The sequence below is a fragment of the Buteo buteo genome, chromosome Z (assembly GCF_964188355.1).
Source record: "Buteo buteo chromosome Z, bButBut1.hap1.1, whole genome shotgun sequence".
NCBI classification, from domain to species: Eukaryota; Metazoa; Chordata; class Aves; order Accipitriformes; family Accipitridae; genus Buteo; species Buteo buteo.
This window is the reverse complement of record NC_134204.1, coordinates 46,696,314-46,717,220: the sequence shown is the minus strand read 5'-3', so window position 1 is coordinate 46,717,220 and position 20,907 is coordinate 46,696,314. Positions and strand designations below refer to the sequence as shown.

The 20,907-nt window shown below is 36.4% G+C and overlaps 1 protein-coding gene across 6 annotated transcripts in view; it reads left to right on the top strand.

Moving 5' to 3' along the window:
• The window catches only part of FANCC (FA complementation group C), a 96,912-nt gene that overhangs the window by 36,474 nt on the left and 39,531 nt on the right, over window positions 1–20,907 (top strand). For all 6 annotated transcript variants that reach the window (XM_075021879.1, XM_075021878.1, XM_075021880.1 and 3 more), the window contains 2 exons: window positions 17,631–17,750; window positions 18,517–18,581. In XM_075021879.1, coding sequence (XP_074877980.1) covers window positions 17,631–17,750; window positions 18,517–18,581 — 185 coding nt within the window. The remainder of the gene's footprint in view (window positions 1–17,630; window positions 17,751–18,516; window positions 18,582–20,907) is intronic.

The window sequence follows — 20,907 nt, the reverse complement described above, 5'->3', positions numbered from 1 at the left end:
TGGGTAGGCATAGATTTACTTACTTTTTAGAAAAATAAAAGTACTTTTCATTATTGCTCTATTTCCCAGAGATAACCTCCCTATAAGATACTATATTTTAAAAAGTTTTTTTTCCCTATTCACTTATACTGAATATGCTATGGCTATTGTAAATATGTATAGCACTTGAATTATTAGTCTATATAGTATATTGGTAGGCCCCAAATAAGTAGGCTGGTTTTGAGGTTTGCCACACTAGTGGTGTTTTGGGTTGTTTTTTTGCTTTGTTTTCTGATTGAGATTTCTTTCAGTCTTACTTTTTCCTTGAATTATTTTTGAGTGATACAATGTGAGGTTTCTGCAGATGTGAATTAGGAGAACTAAAACTTTGCATGAAAAGTCCTAAGAAGGCTTAGGCAGTTAAGCTAATTTTCCTCTATCTTTCAGTTGCCACTTGTATATAAGAGGTAACTGGACAATCTGTGCACTGTGAGAACAGCTCTATAGATGGTGATAGAAAGGACTTTAGTGGGGAAGTGGGACAGATTACTATGTGTGAATTTTTTCTGCCCAAGGGTCACAGTGTGTTTCTCCTGGATGGACAAAGCAAAGTTTGTTTATTTAATGTCTGAAACACAAAGGTGAGTGTAGTCATTAGAGATCGAGAATAAACTGACACTGGGATGTCGCAATCTAATATAAGCTTGCTGGAACTGGAAGTAATCTGGTAGTTGAAAGAATTGTCTTGTGGTGTGGAAAGTGTGTGACAGTGAGGAGCTTTATCTGCTCTCCAGACACTTTCCAAATTCCTCAAATGTGAAACCCCAGAGAACGTTCTCCATCCAAGCATTCTCTACTTTGTTTAATTGGTAAGCAAGAGGTCCACACAGGGACTCTAGATGATTTGATCTGATTATTGTGGTGATTTGTAGCCATTACAGACTGCTACAATAAATAAGAGAGGTTGACTAATGTGTTTTGTAGTGAAGCAGTTTTTTCTGCCACAGAGAATTTCAACGTCTAATCTCGAATTCCCTTATGAACACTCTCTTGCTGTAAGTACCAGTGCTTCATAATAGCTCATGCCTATGATCAGATGTTTGGCTTTCCTTGGCACCAGTGGTTTTTGTGAGAGACCTCCTCCTATCAGTGGGTATCTCAGGAGCTTTATTCTCTTCCATCAAGACACCTTGCTATGAAAAAGCACCTCAGCAGCTCAGGTTCACATACGCATAATTACATTTTAATCATCATGGTTCTTCAGGTAAACAATGAAAAATGTATTCTCCGCAGGTACACTTGCTTGAAGTAATAGGGGGATTTTAGGATTGACTTGGTCTCCATTAGCATAGTTCTTTCATGACTTCCTTCCCCCTAGGAAGGACTTAACTCTGTACTGTCAGACTAGAATCTCACCTGGAAGTTTGAGTCAAATGCCTTTACTTCTTATACAAGACTTCACACCGGGGTCCTTTAAGCTTCAAATGTACAATTGGTTTCTCAATGTCTAATCCACTCAGTCAGCTTTTCTGCATCCAGTAATATCCTTTCTTCTGTGATGGTGAATCCTTTAACATCTGTCAAGGGAGCTGGTTTCACTTTTTACCTCTTTAGTCCAGGCAATTGTTGTAGTGACCTAGTGTTGGGCAGGGAGACAATTTCACAGTCTGTGAACAATTTTAATGTTTTTGTTCTCCTGTCAAGAGAAGTTTGCATATTAACATTTGAGAGTTCAAGGCTGTTTGTAATCCAATAACCAGCTGATAGTGGGTAAGGTTTTAAAGCATTTTGCCTAGGTAAAAAGAATGATAAAACATGATCTTCTCTGAGCTGAGCAGTAGTTCATACTGTGAATCATCAAACCCACTTGTCCGTCATTTCTCCTTGACTTTATGAAGGTGTTTTTATGGTGCAAGATTATGAGCTGGAGACCCAGGATCTGGGTTTCCTGATGTGAACCATTTTGCATTGATAAGGAAGACGAGATCCTTTTGCCCAGAACTTCTCCATATCTTGGTTTTTTACTCTTTCTGTCCTCATCTGTTGGTCAGAGACTGATATACCTTCTCCCACATGCCCCTCTTTTTTTCCCCAGGATCAGTTGTTGTTTAGTGTTTGTGTATCTTAGCCTTTTGGGGCTCAGCTGTAGTTCCTTCCTGTAGATTTGGCTCAGATTCACTTGGCTGTTTTCTTCTCCAAAACTCATGTTTAATAATTCTTCACGTTTAAGTTTTTTTTAAAATAAACATTTCTGTTGGTCTCCCCATTTGTTTTATTTCAGTTGCTGAAATAAACATGGCATAGTGCTTATATAAAGAAAATGTCCATAAAGATGGTGAGTTCTGTTAGGATATACTGTAGGAGTGCAAAAGTATTCAAGTGATCCAGGCACACTCCACCAGAAGTTGGGCCTCATTCCAGTATGTGTGGGATGATTACTTGAAGTTCTGTTCATACCTTCACCAGACGATAGGTCATCTTGGAGGGTCCCTGAAACAATGCCATCCTTGTCAGAATGTCTTTTTCTAAGACAACTCCAAGATCCTTTACTAGTCTGCAGTTTCCCACAGTATGAATTTACATTCAGGTAAGTACTCAAAAGTGAGAGAAGGTTTTCTCTACCACCTGAAGAGCTGTTGTCTGTTAAACATTTACTGACTTCCTTACCAACTTCTTTCTAGTAGGAATTGAATTTATTAGGGTGTATACTACCCTTCTGAGGTCACACATCTACCACAAGGTAGAGCAGGGTATGATATGCTCTTTTTGCAAAACATTCCCTTTTCCCTGAATTCTCTTTTGATGGAATAGATGTTTGCATGCCAGCACATGTCAGAGAACTGCAATTGCACTGTATTCTGTATTTTTCAGAAGAAAAGGAATGACATTAATGGAGAATGTGACCATCATAAAAGAACATTTTTTGGCTTGCTTTTACTATTGTTGCTTAGAATCTTGGTTTAATATAAATTAGATCATTGTGATTTAAGGACACAGTGTTCCGTCTCTTCATTCTCTCTCTAACATTACCAACTTTAATACAGATGCATTAATTTATACATGAAGGTGTAGGTTGTACATTGGAATTATGATAGTCTTTTCTTAGGTAAAGAGTGTTGATTTGATTTTGTGGCCAATATACTTATCATCTTTTAATAAAACTTGCTATGTACTGTTTTTATTTATATGCGTGCTTTGTCAGATGGCTAAGAACACCTCAGAAAATGATGTTAGAAAAGAACATATGTTAGGAATAATCCAAATATAATGTAAAAAGGTTTTATCTTTTTTTTTTTTTTTTTTTAGTATTCTCTTGTCTTTATAAAAGCAAGTCTACAAGCTCACATTCTTCTAGGAGATGGGAATTCAAGGTAACACAAAGAAGATATTTAGTGCACAAATTATAGTAAACCTCAAGATCTGTTCTTTAGCCTGCTTTATTAAGTTAGGAAGAGCCTAAATCATTTGTCATTCCACAAGGCCAAATGGGCCCCAAAACCATTTGATGTAGAAAAATATTAAAATAATGTTGGGTTTACAATAAATGGTGTCTCTATGAGATAAGAATACAATATTAAAGACATATATGGGTAATGCATCTATTAAAAAGCTTATGAATTACTATAGGTCATACTGAGAAACATGTTTTTTCTTCCTTATCTAGACAGTTTTGAGAGAGGGAGATTAAGAGCTGAACTGAGATATTTGGGTTAAAATTATGAACCTGCTATTTATTATTGAGAAAGTTAGAGGAGAAAGAATCTTTGTCATAGAGCATAGGTTTTAGCAGGGTTTTATTACAAATACAATGTTTGAAATTTTGTTTTTGTTGTTTCCCCTTCTAAGGGGAGAACACTAGTTTTAGTAATACTCAGACTAAGGTAAATAACTAGTTGCTTTAGATTATTTCTTATTTTTGTGATAGTATCACTATAATATTTTACCATAGTTAAACTACAAAATAATCAGAAGGGAATGCCAGTTTAAGAGGGAAGTAGAGACATGGAGCAGGGGATCTGGTTTTCCCTAGCAGTTGTGGGAAGAGAGAGGTCTGTGTTCCAGGGGGCATGCGTCCAAGAGAGAAATGGAAAATGTTAAGTCTCCTGGAGGCCAAAGTAGTTGAAAGCTACTTAATCACTTTCTGAGACTCACTCTTGTGGTTTTAGGGATCTTATGGCTTTTTTGGTATGTTTGGAAAAGAGGAGTTGTCATTCCTCCTCTAACCTGTGCAAATAATCATCAAGAACTTTGATCACTGCAAAGACCGTAGTGTATTCCTTTAGATGAAAGACATCTGATGGTGATTAAATTATGTATCTTGTTTATACTTTCCCTATTAATTTTTTCTGTATTTTTCCCTCATCATTCAGGAGTCTTTGTAGCACTTTTCCTCAGTCACTATATGTGGAAATTACCCTTGCTTCTAATTGAAGGTTTATGTCAAAGAGGGTCTAAAGACATTTCCTCAGGAAGTGGTCTGGAGTGGGTGGATGTGAATGGGCTTTTACTCAGTCCTTGATTTTTTTTCATTCAGCCTTGCTTTTGGTACATCCTTCTTCCCTCCTTTGCTAGGTGGTGGCACACTGGTTAGTGTAACACTTCGTATTTATAGCCAGTAGTCAATCTGTGCTTTTCGCAGGAGCATCTGTGCAGCCAGCTCCTGGCAAAATTGATGAAATGGTACAGACTGCCTCATAAATTTGGTAGGGAAGAGTGCAATAACAGCTACATGTTATGCTTCCAACAACAACGTTGTACTGCTTAATTTTGTGTGATAGAGCACTAAACCAACATCACGAGAATGCATGGAATATAAGTTTTGAACTTTTTTACTACTTATTGCAGAGATCAGAATTCAAAATAAAATTTTCTGCTAAGAGAACTGCTACTTATTTTTATGTTGAGGGCTTATTTTATTGTTTTCAAAGTTACTGTTACTATGAAATATTAAACTTTTTTAAAGAGAAAGGGAGAAATTATAATGCATTTAAATCATAGGGTCATCGGAAATGTTCAATGTGTGTAATCACTCAATGAAGTGACAGATGGAATCGTAATTTTTTAGTGCTCTCTAGATACATGTCTAATCCACGTTTCACATAGTTCTTGTGCTTAAAAGGTCTAAAGCAATGACGTAGCTCATTATAAGGATGTGGGGTGAAAGGGTGGCACATCAGGCTATATCTTTTTGGTAAGTAGGTTAAAGTAAATGTTTCAGTGGTAGATCTGTTTTCACTATGGCACTGGCTATACTATAAGGCAAACTGTTTTCATAAACTTAAAAGAGAAGTATTTAAAGTATCCAGTTTTTGAGCCATTTATGCACATTAAAAATAACTTGCTATTCATGTTGAATGGTTTTCTTCTTGGACAATGTAAGGGGACTTGGTGCAACAGATGCAATAGATTATAAGAAGACTGCAAGTATAGTAATTACAGCATGGAGCAGACTTTGCTGGCAGATACAAGAACATAGCACTCTCTTTAATCATAGTGCTTCCCATAGTGTGGGTGGCCACAGGCTGCAGACATTTCAGTCAATCCCTTCTCCATGCAGCAGTGGTTGTAAAACAGAGCTGAAGTAAACAACATTCCACAGACTTTTAGGGGTTTTTAATTTTGAGAAAGTATAGCTTCCTTTTGCCCCACCTTTTGGCTGCTTGCTTCTGTCAGCCATAACCATACAGGTCATGCTTCCTACCAAATCAGTTCTGGTTGAATTAAATAGTATATAATGTAATATATGTAGTCTCTTAAAAAAGTTGTTTGGTTTTTGTTTGGTTGGTTTTGGGTTTTTTTGTTAAAATATGTTACTTTAAAACCTGAATGGTTTGTTGTTTTTTGGCAATAAGAAGTATTATATTAAGTGCTGTATAATGTTTAATCCTTTTTTAAAAGCCTTTCATCGTTGTTATTTTCATTGTCCTGATTTTTTTTGCTTGGATGCTCAGTGTTGTTTTACCGTTTCTCTAAAATGTTTTACTGTCACTCTAGCCATTAGCACAGCACTTTTCCTCCAATCAAAATGAAGAGGAACTTCTTTTTTTTTTTTTTTTTTACCTGGCAGCCAGTTTACTGCTTTGGAAGCTGATTTCACCTCTTTAATGTTTGACATATACTCATCTGGAATCTTGAGTTTCATGAAGTAGATTTAAATGGCTAAAGTTGGTGTCATGCAAATACTTACATAGCATTTACAGGCTTTTTTGCGGTATGTAAATCAGCTGCAGTTGAGGACAGATGCTGTAATTCTATTATATAAGTATATGGGCGTGAAAGGATACATTTTGATAGATGAGTTTTTACATGGTATTAGGCATATGTGGAATTAAGTATGTAAATGAGCTTGAAAGAAACACCTTAATTTTCACTAGGTAACTAATAGTTGAAAGTCAATTTTCCTTTGAATCAAAACAGAAAGCAAAAGACTGTTAAATGAAATATATGCACACTTTTAAGATCTGACATCATTAATTAGAGCCAAATGACTTAATGAACTCCTAATGTGATGTGGGACCTTTCAACTTTTAAATTACTGGTTAAAATTCAGTTTTGAGAACTAAGTCTGCCTGCTTTGCAATGTGCCCCGAGGGAGTAATGAGTGGTAGAGGCACTTTCCTCAGTCCTTTGTGCAATTTGTTTGTGTCCCAGGTACCAACCTGGAAAGGGAAACCAGCTCCTCAGAGCTGCTGGCCCTCTTTATTCCTGTCCCTGATGTGTATGTCCTGTGCATACACAAAATACATGGGCCAGAGATGGAGTGATTTTGGAACCACTGTTTAGCATTTTTGTTCAGCTGCACCAGCTGTTGAAGCATGTGTGACTATGCTGGGTACACACCTGGGGAACCCACTTCTCCCAGCAATACTTGCTTAAGATTTGATGTATCTGCCTCTTAAACTTGATAATATACAGTTCTGCCTCTAGAAGGTGAAAAACCAAGATTCTTAGATATGGTTAGAGTGGGTTGCTTCTGGGTGAGGGAGAAGGTTGCAGTGAAAATTGGAATTGACCTATGAATCAAAGGTAAGTGTAAAAGTAAGTAGTTGATACAGTAATAGTATATATTCAAGAATTCTAATAGAATATGTTCTAAAACAATTTTATTCATAAAGGACAGGAAGGTGATTGAAGATGTTAAGAGATACTCATACAAGAAGAGACTGGGGCTGGCTCTTTTTAATGTAGTGAGAGGACATTTAAGAATGAAGATGGATTTTCATACACAGCACACAATCAATTTCTGATGCTTATTGTCCTGAAGTTTTACTAAGTTCACTGATAGTATTTTGTTGTTGTTCTTTCAGTTTTTGGAAAGTCAACTGGAGCACGTTCTTGGTCATTTCTAACCTATTGAAGATTATACATCTAAATTGTTTGTTAGCCTTCTCACTAACCTGTTTGTGAATCAACTTTCTAATCTGATTTGGACCTTATCTAGTCACCTGTAGATAATTGCATTGCTAGGATGTAAGAGAATTTGCAATGTTTGCAAATTTGCAAGTATTACCATATTCTTCTGGTTAAAAATAGTATGATGATATGAATGGGCTGGGGGAAAACAGACCTCTCTTCTTCTTTTTCAAATAGATAATTCTTTAACAATGCCAAGATAACATGAATATAAATAATTTCTTGGCTTCTGGGCCAAAAGAAACAAAAGCTAAGAATCCCAGAGAACAAAATGAGAAACTAAGGATTGTGCTTTCCTGCAAGGCTGCTTGAGCTTTAACAGCAAGTGTCACAATTTGCTAGCCAGCTGACTTTTCTCAGAGCACTTTAGTAGTGCCAGGTGGCTCTAGTAAAGAATAATGATTTGTTACTGACAAGCAAAAAGAGGTCTCTATTTGAAGAAATTCTGCTGGCATTAGGTATTTTTGCTCAGTGCAATATAATTAGTGAACAGCAGTTATTGCATCACCATTACAGGAGTGTTTTGTGCTTTTTCACTAAAAAGTTCAGTGAACAATTTTCTCCCCTTAAACTTTTAACAGCTTGTTACTTATGAAGTCCAAAGCCAAGTGATTAAAACTAATTTCTCCTGAATGTCATCCTAGGTTAGGTGACCTTTGGGTGTTTGCAACATATACACCTATTGGAAATATAAAAATCTGTCATTAGGCACATATATTCAATGAAAAAGGCATAAGTTTGGGATTATAATTTTTTCTAATAATTACTGAACTCAGAGATTTAAACTAAAAGTGAAACAATTTTATGATGCATCCACTCTTTCTAAACTTAAATTTATTCATCCCTCTTTTCCACATAATTTTTTGTGGATATCAGGAATTCTTCTGTGGGAAGCTTGCATTTTAGCTTTTGAAAACTGTGGAGGGAAGAGGGAAATTAATTCTAAATCTCTGGCTAGTCAAACCAGAGAGCTTTAAAAAAAAAAAAAAAAAAAAAAAAGATTTACGTTTGACTGTGGTAAAGCTATTGAATTTCCTTTTGTAAGTTAGTGTAAATGTGTGTTTTATTTCAGCAGCAAAAGTCTCCCCTTTTTTAATACGGAGAGTAATAGGACTTTCTAGGTAGGTGTTTCTTAAAGAGAAAGGATAAAGAAAAGAGAAGGAGATTTGAAACTGCTTTTCCTGTCTGAGGCCAAAAGTAGAGTCACAGCTTGCCAGCCCCACAATTCCTTAGCTTTTTTCTTATGATTTCCAAGTGTTTTGTTAGTGATTTGCAGATGGAGCTTGGGCTTTGGAACTCTTCCATTAAAAAGTTGTGTGGTCTTAGCCACAGTAGTAGTGCAATATGTTTTTCCTATACTAGTTTCACAGAAGTTAACTGAGCTTGAATTGGTGAGGGAACAACAATACAGCTTCCCTCTCCCGTCCCTTCCCTTAATTTTCTTTCCTGCATATTGTTTGGAAATTAGGATCAGGTTCATTTTGAACTCTAAGTAAGTATGTAACATTTTTCTTCCATTTTAAGAAACAGAAGTAGAGTATGAGCCTAGTCTTTTTAAGAAGCTACATGTATCAGCAAGATTAACACAATTCATAGCATACATTAATTTCTAAAGAGAAAGCGTATGTGCCTGAACGTGGTTTTAAGTTTTTTTTCAGTTAAGTTTTTCTAGTAGGTTTTCATGGCCCTTTTGTGTATTTTTACCATTATTGCTTTTTTTTAAAAGCAAATTGCATTTATGGTTGTTGAAGCAAAGTTAAGGAAATTGGCCTAATGTAAGAGCACTCGAGCAGTTTTACTGCAAACACTGACTGAAGGTGAGCCTGCTTACATGCTTCAAGGACAGAACAGGGTGAAGGGCCCTGTTGCATCAGGTACAGTGCGGAGAACTTCATAGAACCTATGTTTTCCTGTCTGGGAATATGTGAAAAGCAATGAAGTCTGTGCATCTGGCAACATTAATCTTGTGAAAGAATAATATTATTCCTGGATATTTTTTTTTTAACTCTAAAGTAATATTAATTCAGTCTTGTCACTTATCTGTAGGTTTTCTGTAATTTGATCACATGCTTAAATAGCAAAACCCTTGCCTCTGTAAAAGTGTTTAGCAGAATAATTTGTTTACGATCAACTAGTCTTTCATGGTTATCAATGGAAATTTAGATGTGGGCAGATGTCAGATTGTCATTCCAAGTGAATAAGGAGAAAAATGAGAAGTTCCAATAAATCCTAAGCATGTAGTTGTGGCCAACAATTTTATTTAGTGTGCTGGTATAGAATTTAGCTAATGAAAACCATCCCATAAATGTATGTATCCATAAACTGTGCCGAAACAAAAAAAACTTCCTGACAGTAAATGTCAGAAAGAAATGTGGGAAGAAAACCCCTCCCCACCCTATACTTAGGCACTTTGGCCCCAATCCAGTAAATTACTGAAGAATATTCTAAGCTTTCTTAAAGTTAAGTTGAAACTGAAGTGATTTCTTTGTGCAAAACCTCTAAGTGGTTATTAGAATAGACAATTTGGTGAAGTGGGAGGTTGTGTTGACTAGCTAATCATTGAAATATATGTGTATGCGTAGTTTAACATTTTGTCTATTTGAAGTGTGTTTTAACCAATTTTAATTTTAAAACAGAAATTGGAGATTTTTATTTAGGTTACTGATGGTAATGTAGTTAAGGAAATTTTTTTTACTAGCTTATAAAATACATTCTCACATATTGGTAATAATTAAGTTGTTAACAAATATATGCTGTATCATTTCCCCTAGTTTATACACTGAGATTTTTGTAAAATGTTGAGAAAACAAAATTGTTTAAAGTAAAATAGTACTTTGAAAGCTACATTAGGTTTAAATCTGTATGATGTTTTACTACCTTCTTTTCTTTTACATTTTGGTTTTGGTTTGTAGAAAACTAATTTTCTGCCTTTTCCTGGAACTAAGGAGCAAGTGAGCAAGAGGTCTTGTAAGCAAAATTAAAAGTCAGACTTTGTTATGAATGGATAAGGGTGTGAAAATAATATGAATTGTGGTATGTCAGCATCCTACTCACAGAACTGGTTTCATAAACAGTTGGTGTTGAGACAGTCTCTGAATGAGCATGCTACCATGTCATTTACAGACTTAGCCACTATGGTTTTCCAGAACTGGCTGTTTATTTTATAGTAAAAAGGTTCTAAAAATACCAGACCTGTTTGTGTTTTATTCTCAATCATTTAATCTAGAGGGTATGGAACACAATAAAACTCTTAAGCCTTCAGGCAGGATTTATAAGAAAATATTACTTAAAAATATCTGCAGGAATGTAGTTTGGACTGAGCTGCTGAAATCTAGCAAACAAATTAATTTACATTTAAACCAATCAGAGCAATGTATATACCTTGCTTCCTGAGAACTCCGTTTAAATAATTTAGGAAGCAATTTGGGATGTTAGAATCCTACCTATTTAAAGAAAGAAATAATACCTATGGTATAACATTTTTAATTTTTTAATAATGATTGGAAATCATATTATCTAATTTATCATTAATGTTGTAATTGATTACACAGTTTTGAAGTATTTTTAAAGCCAGGTTGGAAATAGCATTTGATCTCTTGTCTTATAGACCTGTGTTGAAAGCAATGGGTCACCTGACTGTAAAGAGAACACCTAAGAACAAAATTGATGTACAGACTCTTGAAATCATTGTCATACAAGAAACATAATTCCAAAATCTGATAAAATGCAAAGAGGGAATAGCACTTACTTGTAATGCTTCCTCTGAATAACATTTAGTTTTTCTTATTATACATGCTTTTTCTTAGCAGAGCTGAGGAAATCTGGTTCCCGTCAAAGCAGATGGAAAGGTCAGGAATAAACCTGTTAGTTGACCAGACTTCAGAAATTTACCTTTGGGTATTTGTGTTGTACTTGTTGTACTTATTCCAACAAATTCATATAGATCATAATTTTCAGCAAAATGCCATTAATGATCTCTTCTCAAAAAATAATGGCACTCTGTGTTTTCAAGGAGAATATACTAAAGAGAAATATTCTTTAGGATAAATGATACACCCTCCTGTTCCATCCTGCTCTACCTGTCTTTTTGACAGTCTCATCCAAGTTGGCAAAAAGAGCCCAGTAATGTCACTGGGAAGTCCTAATCAGTATCAGGTTTGAATGGCTCATCCCAGTGAAACCATCCATCTCCTCTCCCCAAAATATATTGCCCCTGTTGACTTCCACATCTGCTTCTGTGGACATTCTGAATCATAAATACTTTGGAGAGAGTGTGTTGAGAAGTTTCCAGAAACAAATTGCTTTATCTGGGTCCCCTGGAATGTCTTTGAAACTGTGTCATAAATTCCAGGACAGTTGCTACACAGATACAGTTACTAGCATAAAGTGCTTTTTCTGTGTTGATGTCTAATTTCAGAAGTAATTGTCCCTTTAATTTAGGCTTTTATATTTTTCCCCATCGACATGAGCAGGAAGATACTTCCTATTACAGAAAGAAGAGGGGAAAAGGCTTCAGAGCTTTTGGATCTCTGCTTAGTAAAGGCAGTATCAGAAGACTAAAGCACCTTCTCCCCCTTTCTGTAGCTATGGACACTAGCTGAGCTGGTATCTGCCTGGTGCTGTGCTTCTTATCTCAGTGGAGGGGCAAATTCTGCTCCAGGAAAATAATTTTGAGGCTTTCATAAATGCACATGCTCCAAGAGAAGGTTGTCTCTGAGAAACAGACTTCATGGAGTAACTCAACAAATCCCTTGTAGCACATGGAAATCAGCCCTCATTACCTAAAGAGTAGTATCAAAAGAGCTGGCTTAGCTGAATTGAAAAGTGTAAGTAGGACTAAGCAACTGAAAAACATTTCCTCTTTAGATACAGGTGGATGATAACCAGGGAACATAATTACTTGTTTTGTCCATTTGTGTTCTCAGAAGTCTTTAGTTTCAAGTCTATTCTCATTCTCTCCACTTTCCCTGAGTGAATTAATAAGGTAGAGCCTTATAGCCAATCTGTATTTCAGAGGAGTAATTGTTAAATCAGGCCTCCTCTGCTACAAAACATGGTAGGTATGAAGCACTGTGTTTCTATAAAGTAGATGATTTTATGTCTTCATGCAAATTCTCCTAGGATTATCTGCCTGTTAAAGATATTAGAAATCTCTGCACAGCAGTGGATGTTAAATTGAGTTACCTAGAATATTACTCAGTATAAATTGCATCAATAAATAAAGCCACTGGCAAGGTTGTTCAAGGAAGTTGGTCATTGTGAGGGCTTTATGAAAATTCATTAATTCAGTTTCAGGCTGAAAGGGATTATGTTGCAGAACATTAATCCAAGGCCATGGGTATGGATGTATTCTTTCAACTACAACCAAGGTGGTTTCCTTCCTGTTTCCTACTTAATCAATGGTGAAGGAAATCAAGAAAGAAATAATTTCTGATATCACAGTATGCCTGACTGCTCTTCATTTTCCAGAGTCACGACTCTTTGTTATTTTTCCTTCTGAATGCAGCACTTCTGCCACAGACTTATCCATTTTTCTGATTTGTAGAATATGGTGTCAGTGGATTAGACAGAGAGTGGTAATTGATTTACTGCCAGAAATAACTGACAATTATGTAGATCTCAAATTGTCTGCTTTGCTGGAGTAGGCTAGGATTTGTGACTGAGGTCATCAATACAGGAATGCATTTAGTATTGACAACTCTCCCACCATGTACCTGAATACCTTCTACTGGGTTTGAAATTATTCCTTAAAAGTCACTAATCTCAAATTACTGATCTCTCTGACCCTCGGAATCCACATTGTGGCTGTATAAAATATTAAGTTTGGAAAAGAAAAAAGTGCTTTGTGGGGGCTTCGTAATGCAATAAAGAAACCAATTACTAGTTTTGTATAATTCTCTAGCATCCTATAGAAACCTCTGTGAGAAAATATCCTGAACTCCTCTAGATTTCTCTGTATTTTCTGAAAAGTTGATTTCAAAAGTGAAAGGAGAAACTTACATATAAGAAAACATTGTTTTACACTCGGTCTTGGAGCTGATTTGAACGAAGTTTTGCAGTATGATGAGGAATAACTATTGATACAGTCCCTTTAGATCTGAGACTTACTGGAATTTAAACGCTGTGAACTTTGAAGCTTGAGGTAAAAACAGTTTTGACTGCAATTTAGTTAAAAATTAGCCATTCCTGGTTTACACTGTATTTTTGATAATCAAGTTAATGATAGATAGGATGAAAGGGGACAGGCAAATATCATAAGAAAATAATTACCTGATGATCTTTTTGTCCTCAATCAGTTTTTCTCTTTAGAGACTGTCTCTTGGAATGGTTTGCTTTTTTTATCTTTCCATGTTGTAACTGGAAAATGGGATTTCTTGCAAGTACTGAGTTTGCCTTATCCAGCTTACCTGCTAAGTGGCTGGAAAATTAATATATAAAAAAATAGTCTTTAATTGGAGGTTATTAGGTATAAGCTTTATTTCTGGCCATTATATTACCCCTTCCACACCATTTGTGTACTTACACAGAAGCATAATGTTACAAGAGGATTATGCAATAGAAGAGCTGAAAGCATCTTGTTTTCAAGAAACAGCTTGCCTTACACAAATCATAGAATCATGGAATGGTTTGAGTTGGAAGGAGCATTCAACTATCATCTAGTCCAACCCCGCTGCCGTGGGGATTGACACCTTTTGCTAGATCAGGTTGCTCAAAGCCCCATCCAACCTGACCTTGAACACTTCCAAGGATGGGGCATCCACAACTTCTCTGGGGAACCTGTTGTAGTGTCTCTGGCTTTCTGGGCTGCAAGCACATGTTGCTGGTTCATGTCCAATTTTTCATCCACCAGTATCCCCAAGTCCTTCTCCACAGGACTGCTCTCAATCCATTCATCCTCCAGTATTTATAGTGATACTGGGGCTTGCCCTGACCTAGGTGCAGGACCTTGCACTTGGCCTTGTTGAACCTCATGAGGTTCACATGGGCCCATTCCTCAGGCCTGTCAAAGTCCATCTGGATGGCATCCCTTCCCTCAAGTGAATCAATCGCACCACATATCTTGGTGTCATCTGCAAACTTGCTGAGGGTGCACTTAATCCCACTGTCCCACTCAATCCCATCCCATTGATGAAGATACTAAAAAGTATTTGTCCCAGTATGGACGCTTGAGGGACACCACTTGTTACTGGTTTCCACCTGGACATTGAGCTATTGACTGTAACCCTTTGGACACAGCCACCTAGCCAGTTCCTTATCCACCTAACAGTCCAGTCATCAAATGTAAAAGTGAATTGTCAATATTTATTTTTCTTTCAGACAGCTCTCTGCTAATGCAATATATAGTGGTAAAAGAATTATTGCTTAAAACCAGAATTATGGGCAGTAAATGAGCTACATTTTCTAGAGAAAAGGAGAACTTTCTGGATATGTTTTGGACCAAATAAAGCATTTAAACCTTGAAAGATGAATGCTTTAAATTATTGTTACCAAATTTCTTATCTTTGACCCATGTAGGTATATCTCAGGCTTTGCACTGGTGATAGCATCTGTAAAATGAAATATGTGACATAGAGCTGAATTCTAAATGTTTTTCACCTTCAATACATACCTTTCTTTTATACCTTTGTTTTATACATACCTAATACCTCCTTTCATCTTGACTACAGTATATCCTTACCCCTGTTTCCCTTGCCCCCTTCTGGCTGTTTAGAGGTTTTGTGTGTTCCAAAAAAATAACTGAAGTGATCTGTAAGATCCTAGCACGGATGTAGTAAAGTGCTCAGAAGAGGAAAACCAAACAAAACCGCAACCAACCCACCAACCAACTAAACAAAACAACAACAACAACAAAAAAAGAAACAAAAAAACCCCACCAAAACCAGGGAAGTGTTGCAAGCTGTATGCAGGCTCTGATGATATATAGTAATTTTGACTTGTCTTTTTCTCTATTGATTGGTTAACAATGACTGTTACACAAGGATAAGGAGAAAGTAATTTTGAAATTACTCTTCACATAGAGAGTGTTTGATTAGTTTTATCCTTAGGAAAATTCTGGTTACAGAGAGGGTCACTACATAATATATTTTGTGGTGTTACAGGTGAATATATGGGGTTTTAAGCTACTCCATCATTTAGCTGTCATTAGCTGCCATGTCAACCTGTCAAATCCTTTTCAAAGCTTTTTATATTTGCTCTTCTCACTGGTGAAGCTGTTTGCAAGTCTTTCACTGAGCAATCCAACAAACTTTGTACTTTTCAAGCCCCCTCCTTACCTCTAGCAAGAGTGGCATCCCAGGTTTGTTGTTGCTAACTCCTCCTTTATTTTGTTTTCAGCTTGCAGTCTGATCCCTTATATCATTCTACTTGGCAGACTGTCCTATTTTGTAGGAAGTACTTGTCTGACCCTTGATAGTGATCTGAAAACAAATTTTAACTTTAGTAATAGTTGCAAAGGACAATAAAAATATATACGGTTTGATATTAATAAATAGATTAAGAGGTGTTTGGAGATTGTACAATTTAATAGATTTTAGCCTTCACTTTTGAAATATTTAGATGCTTGTACATTTTGAAAATCCACCTTTTAATGTCTTTTTCTTAAGAATGCAAAAGTTGCATGTAAATTACTTCTTTGAAATTCTGTGTGTTGCCACAGCATTTTCCTTCCTCCTTAGTTTTAGGGAAGTCACTGGATGACAGTAAAACATCAGTTTCTCCTGCTGAAGGCTATTTAGGAGAAGAGGTTTACAATGAAAGAAAATATTTAGGCATTTAACGTAAGTCTGTAAGGTAGTAAGATAATCCTAAACAAAAGTACAATAAATAGGGTTTCCCAAATGCCTGTTGCTTATTTTGATAGTAATGAATTTTCTTAGAGCTCTGGTGTGCTTCTGCTGATTGTATCTTCTCTCTCACATTAATCAAACATGGAATGCATGGAATACATCTAATTCTAGGACTTCTGAAGCAGTTGCTTAGGGATGTTCAACAAAAGCATGCATAAATATTTGGTTTGGATTTCTGAAAGCAGAAAACAACCTAACTGATTTTTATTTTTTTAGTCTTGTATCTTTCATCAGATCCCTCTTTTCAAAAGAATATGTAGAGTGAAACACCCTAAGGCCACAGAAGTCATAGAGCTTTCATCTGAACTTTCCTTTTAATTACATAATTTAAAAAACAAGGTCTTTTTCCATTTTTGCTAATTCTGAGCCTCTGTTACAAAGAGTTTTATACTGATTGCCATATGAAGTGTAATTTAGTTTATACTTTAAGTGTCAATGATATATAAAGCCCCAAAATGAACCCCTGGAAAGGGAATGTAGCTGTTGCTACATCAGCATGTCGCAATAGAGGACAGGAAGAAAAGAAAACTGTAAGAAATTCAGAGCAGATCATTTGATAAGCAACATAAAACTACCTCTGCTCAGTTATGAGAGCAGGATGCAAAAACCTGCTCAAGGTCTCACACAACAGTTTTCATAAATGAGTTCAGCTGGGAAGGTGCTGGGGTATAAGATCTGTCCAAAAGACAGCAGAGGTGTAGTATAGCGCTGAAGACAGTAATGTGTTCAGAGTCCTCTATACGTGCCTGCAGAACCAGTATATCAAATATATCATCCAAGGATAGGTTTGATTTTTATATGACATATTTAAAAAGTTTTATTAAATCTGACTCAAAGCATTCCATAGTGAAACTGGTGAAGTAAATTTCAAACTAAAATTTTATCATTATCTTTTCAAGATAATGAGGAAATTAAGCAAATTAAATTATGAGGCCAGACCCTGAATCCTGTCAAAAATACTGGGGCCTTTTGAAGGAATGATACAGAAAAGTAAATGTTAACTTAGTGCTTTCTCTTCTTGATCAAGACTACAGGTGAGTTTTTTGCAGTGTAGCAACATGACTCCTGCTATCCAGATTATATCAGACTGAAATGGCTCCCAGAGAACTGAAACCTACCTAAGATCTGTCTGGTTTTGACATGGGTGGCCTCCATTGCTATTGTACAACTACTGAAATTGTGTGGTGTGTGAATCCACATTTGATTGTAACAGCTGCAGCATTTTCCTTATGGATGATTGGAGCTGCCTGCTCTTCTGTGTTTATGGTGTAAAATGGCCACAACTGATCAAAAGATCTTACCCCAGATACAGTTCAATAGCAGTCAGTTCTTTTTAAACAGCATGTTATACCCTAACACTTTTTTTATTGCCCTTCTGTTGATTTCTTACAGAGTTTGTTGTGCCATCTTCTTTCTTCTTCTAAGTGGGAAAGTAATGAAGCTGAAACCAGTACATTCATATCAACTCTTGGCTACACGTCAGCAGATTATTACTGTCACTTAGTTAAAAATGTAAGTATTTTGTGCAATTGGGAAATTGTTAATAATAAATCACCAGTTTATATGCACATACATGGAGCTTTCATTGTTATAAAGGAGCATGGACTGAACTTTGTTTATCTTCTCTTACCTCAGTCACTTTTACAGCCTTTTAAAGGAAAAAATGAAGTGGGAGATCTCTGGACAAACAAGAAAATTTTTTATTAGATTACGCTGTAATAGATGTTCATAAAAATAAAATTCCTGTTGCTGTTGTGTTATAACAAATAAATGTCTGCCCTATCATTAATTTTTTTCCCTGAGAATTTTAAATTATATATATTATTTTGTGTATTAGAATGTAACTTTTTGAATGTTTTATTTGACTGTGTGCACGGCATTTAAAATGGTAAATGAGGCCTAAATCTTGGGAAAAGTGTCTTTTACATTTAATATATAAAAATAACGGGAACAATATTTCATAACGTGTTGACTTAAATTAGAGAAAGCATATAAAAATTATTATTAGTGCTCTTCTGAAAGTTTTGCCTCAACTCTTGGGGAAGCAGAACTAAATAGCTGCTTAGTTTTCAAATGTGGAAGGTGTACAATGTGTTTAAAAAACGTTTTGCAGCATAGTTTATTCAGTGATCTGGAGAGCTTTAGTTTGGCACCAATAATTAAAAAATCAAACTGAGTGAACAAAGTTATTAACCTCTACAGTATGTCAGTCACACAGAGAACCATGCAACTAATGTGTGTAATTTATAATTTTATGTTATTTTATTTTATTTAACAGATGGTCTTTCCATTAGTAACAGAACTCAGAGGAAATCAGTTCAATGGACTTAACATTCAGGAGAGGTAGGTGTTATCTAAACGTCATTTTGATATATTTTAGTTTGGATCATTGCACTTCAGTGAGGACCTTTTTACAGCCTTGGGCAACTTAGGCTTCAGTTGGAAAGTTTTGGATATATACATAGGTAATTTCAGGTACAGACAAGCTTGCCAAGTTGTGTTTCATGTAAGAGTTTATACTTAACCTGAGAGTCATAGAATGGTTTGGGTTGGAAGAGACCTTCAGAGGCCATCTAGTCCAACCCCACCACCATGGGCAGGGACACCTTCCACTAGACCAGGTTGCTCAAAGCCCCATCCTACCTGACCTTGAACAATTCCAGGGATGGGGCATCCACAACCTCTCTGGACAACCTCTTCCAGTGCCTCACCACCCTCATTGTAAAAAATTTCTTCCTTATGGCTAGTCTGGATCTACCCTCTTTCAGTTTAAAATCTTGTCCTGTCACTACAGGCCCTGGCAAAAGGTCTCTCTCTGTCTTTCTTGTAAGATGCCTTTATGTATTGAAAGACCGCAATGAGGCCTCCCTAGAGCCTTCTCTTCTCCAGGCTGAACAACCCCAACTCCGCCTTTCATGGTAAGAGAGGTATTACAGCCCTGAGATCGTTTTGTGGCCCTCCTCTGGACCCATTCCAACAGGTCCATGTCCTTCCTGTGCTGAGGACCCCAGAGCTGGACGCAGTACTCCAGATGAGGTCCTACGAGAGCAGAGTAGAGGGGCAGACTCACCTCCCTCGACCTGCTGGCCATGCTCCTTTTGATGCAGCCCAGGATACGGTTGGCTTTCTGGGCTGTGAGTGCACATTGCTGGCTCATGACCAATTTTTCATCCACCAGTACCCCCAAGTCCTTCTCCACAGGGCTGCTCTCAATCCCTTCATACCCCAGTCTGTATTGATACTGGACATTGCCCTGACTCATGTGCAGGACCTTGCACTTGGCCTTGTTGAACCTCATAATCATAATGTTGGCTGCTATATGCATCCTTATAACCAAAGTTAACTAGCAGTTACTATGAGAAAAAGCAAAAAAAATTTCCAAAGGAATATTTTTCCATTTGTGCAAGTGATAGTTTAATATAACAGAACAGTAGTTACTTTGCAGTTGTTATTAATAAAAAAGTTTGTCCATGGTTATTTAAAGAACCTCTCATTTTCCTTCTATTAGTTCCTTGATCTGGTACCAAACAGTACTGTGGTAATACCGCATGTTTCATATGCAATTATTTTAAATGTACCCGAGCACATAGTACTTCCACCCTTTAACTGCCTCCTTGGCCTGGTTTTCGAAGGATGAAAGTCTGAGAAAGTGGGTGGGAAGGAAATTGCTATGTGCTCTGGCCAAATCTCCAATCCAAATTATCAGGAAATGCTAATAATCATCTTGCAACATTGTGTAGGCTGTTTCTACATGTCTAGGTATAGTCAGTCAGAATAATCACCTTCTTCATCCACACTGCATAAATACAGTGAATTAAGCCAAAATCTGTGACCATAAAAAAGGGAATATATTTGCCTAATGCTACTGCTGTCACTATTTTTTACATGGTCATGCCTTTTCACTGTGTAATTTGTGCCTTTCCACTGACCTTGAAATGCAGATCATAGTCTTTTGTCACTACTTTAAAAATTACCATATTTGAATACGTTAGTAGATCCTTTTGATTACCTGTAAATTAAGTGTATTCCAGCTAAAAAAAAAAAAAAGCAAAAATAAGGATAGATATTTTTAATATAGACTATATACTCAAATTGTGTCTTCTGTTTTAAATGTATCACTCTCCTGCACATTTTCTGAGCTTTATGACCTATTTAACACCACATAGCCTGTAAAGTTACAAGAAAGAGGAGGCTGATTGAAACATGTTCCTTGTATCATTAGCCAATAGCTTGGCTATTTTTCTCCCTTCTTGTATCTAGGTGTTTGTGTAAGGAAGAGTAAATGAGCTGAATTCATTTAGAGCTGACTTTAGTACTGAAATCATGGGCATGGTTAATGAGGAGCATCACAAAGTTTCGTTCAATGTGGAAAACAAACACCCACATTTTATAAAGTAAGGTGAAGCAGACTTGGCTGAAAAGCTAATGAGGCTGTTGGGAAGAGAAATACCTGGTTTCTAGGGGGAGAAAAGGAAAACTTTGAACTTAGGTGAATTTTTGAGCACAGAAGTTATGATATGGCTGTTTATTCAAGTTGCAGAGGCAAAAGTAGGTTGTGGTTAGAGGTGTACATTGTCTCATTTCTCCATTCAGTGATGCTTACAGCAACACAGATGACAACATCTGTGCAAAGTCATTGCACACAGTGGAATGCACTGTGCAGTATTCT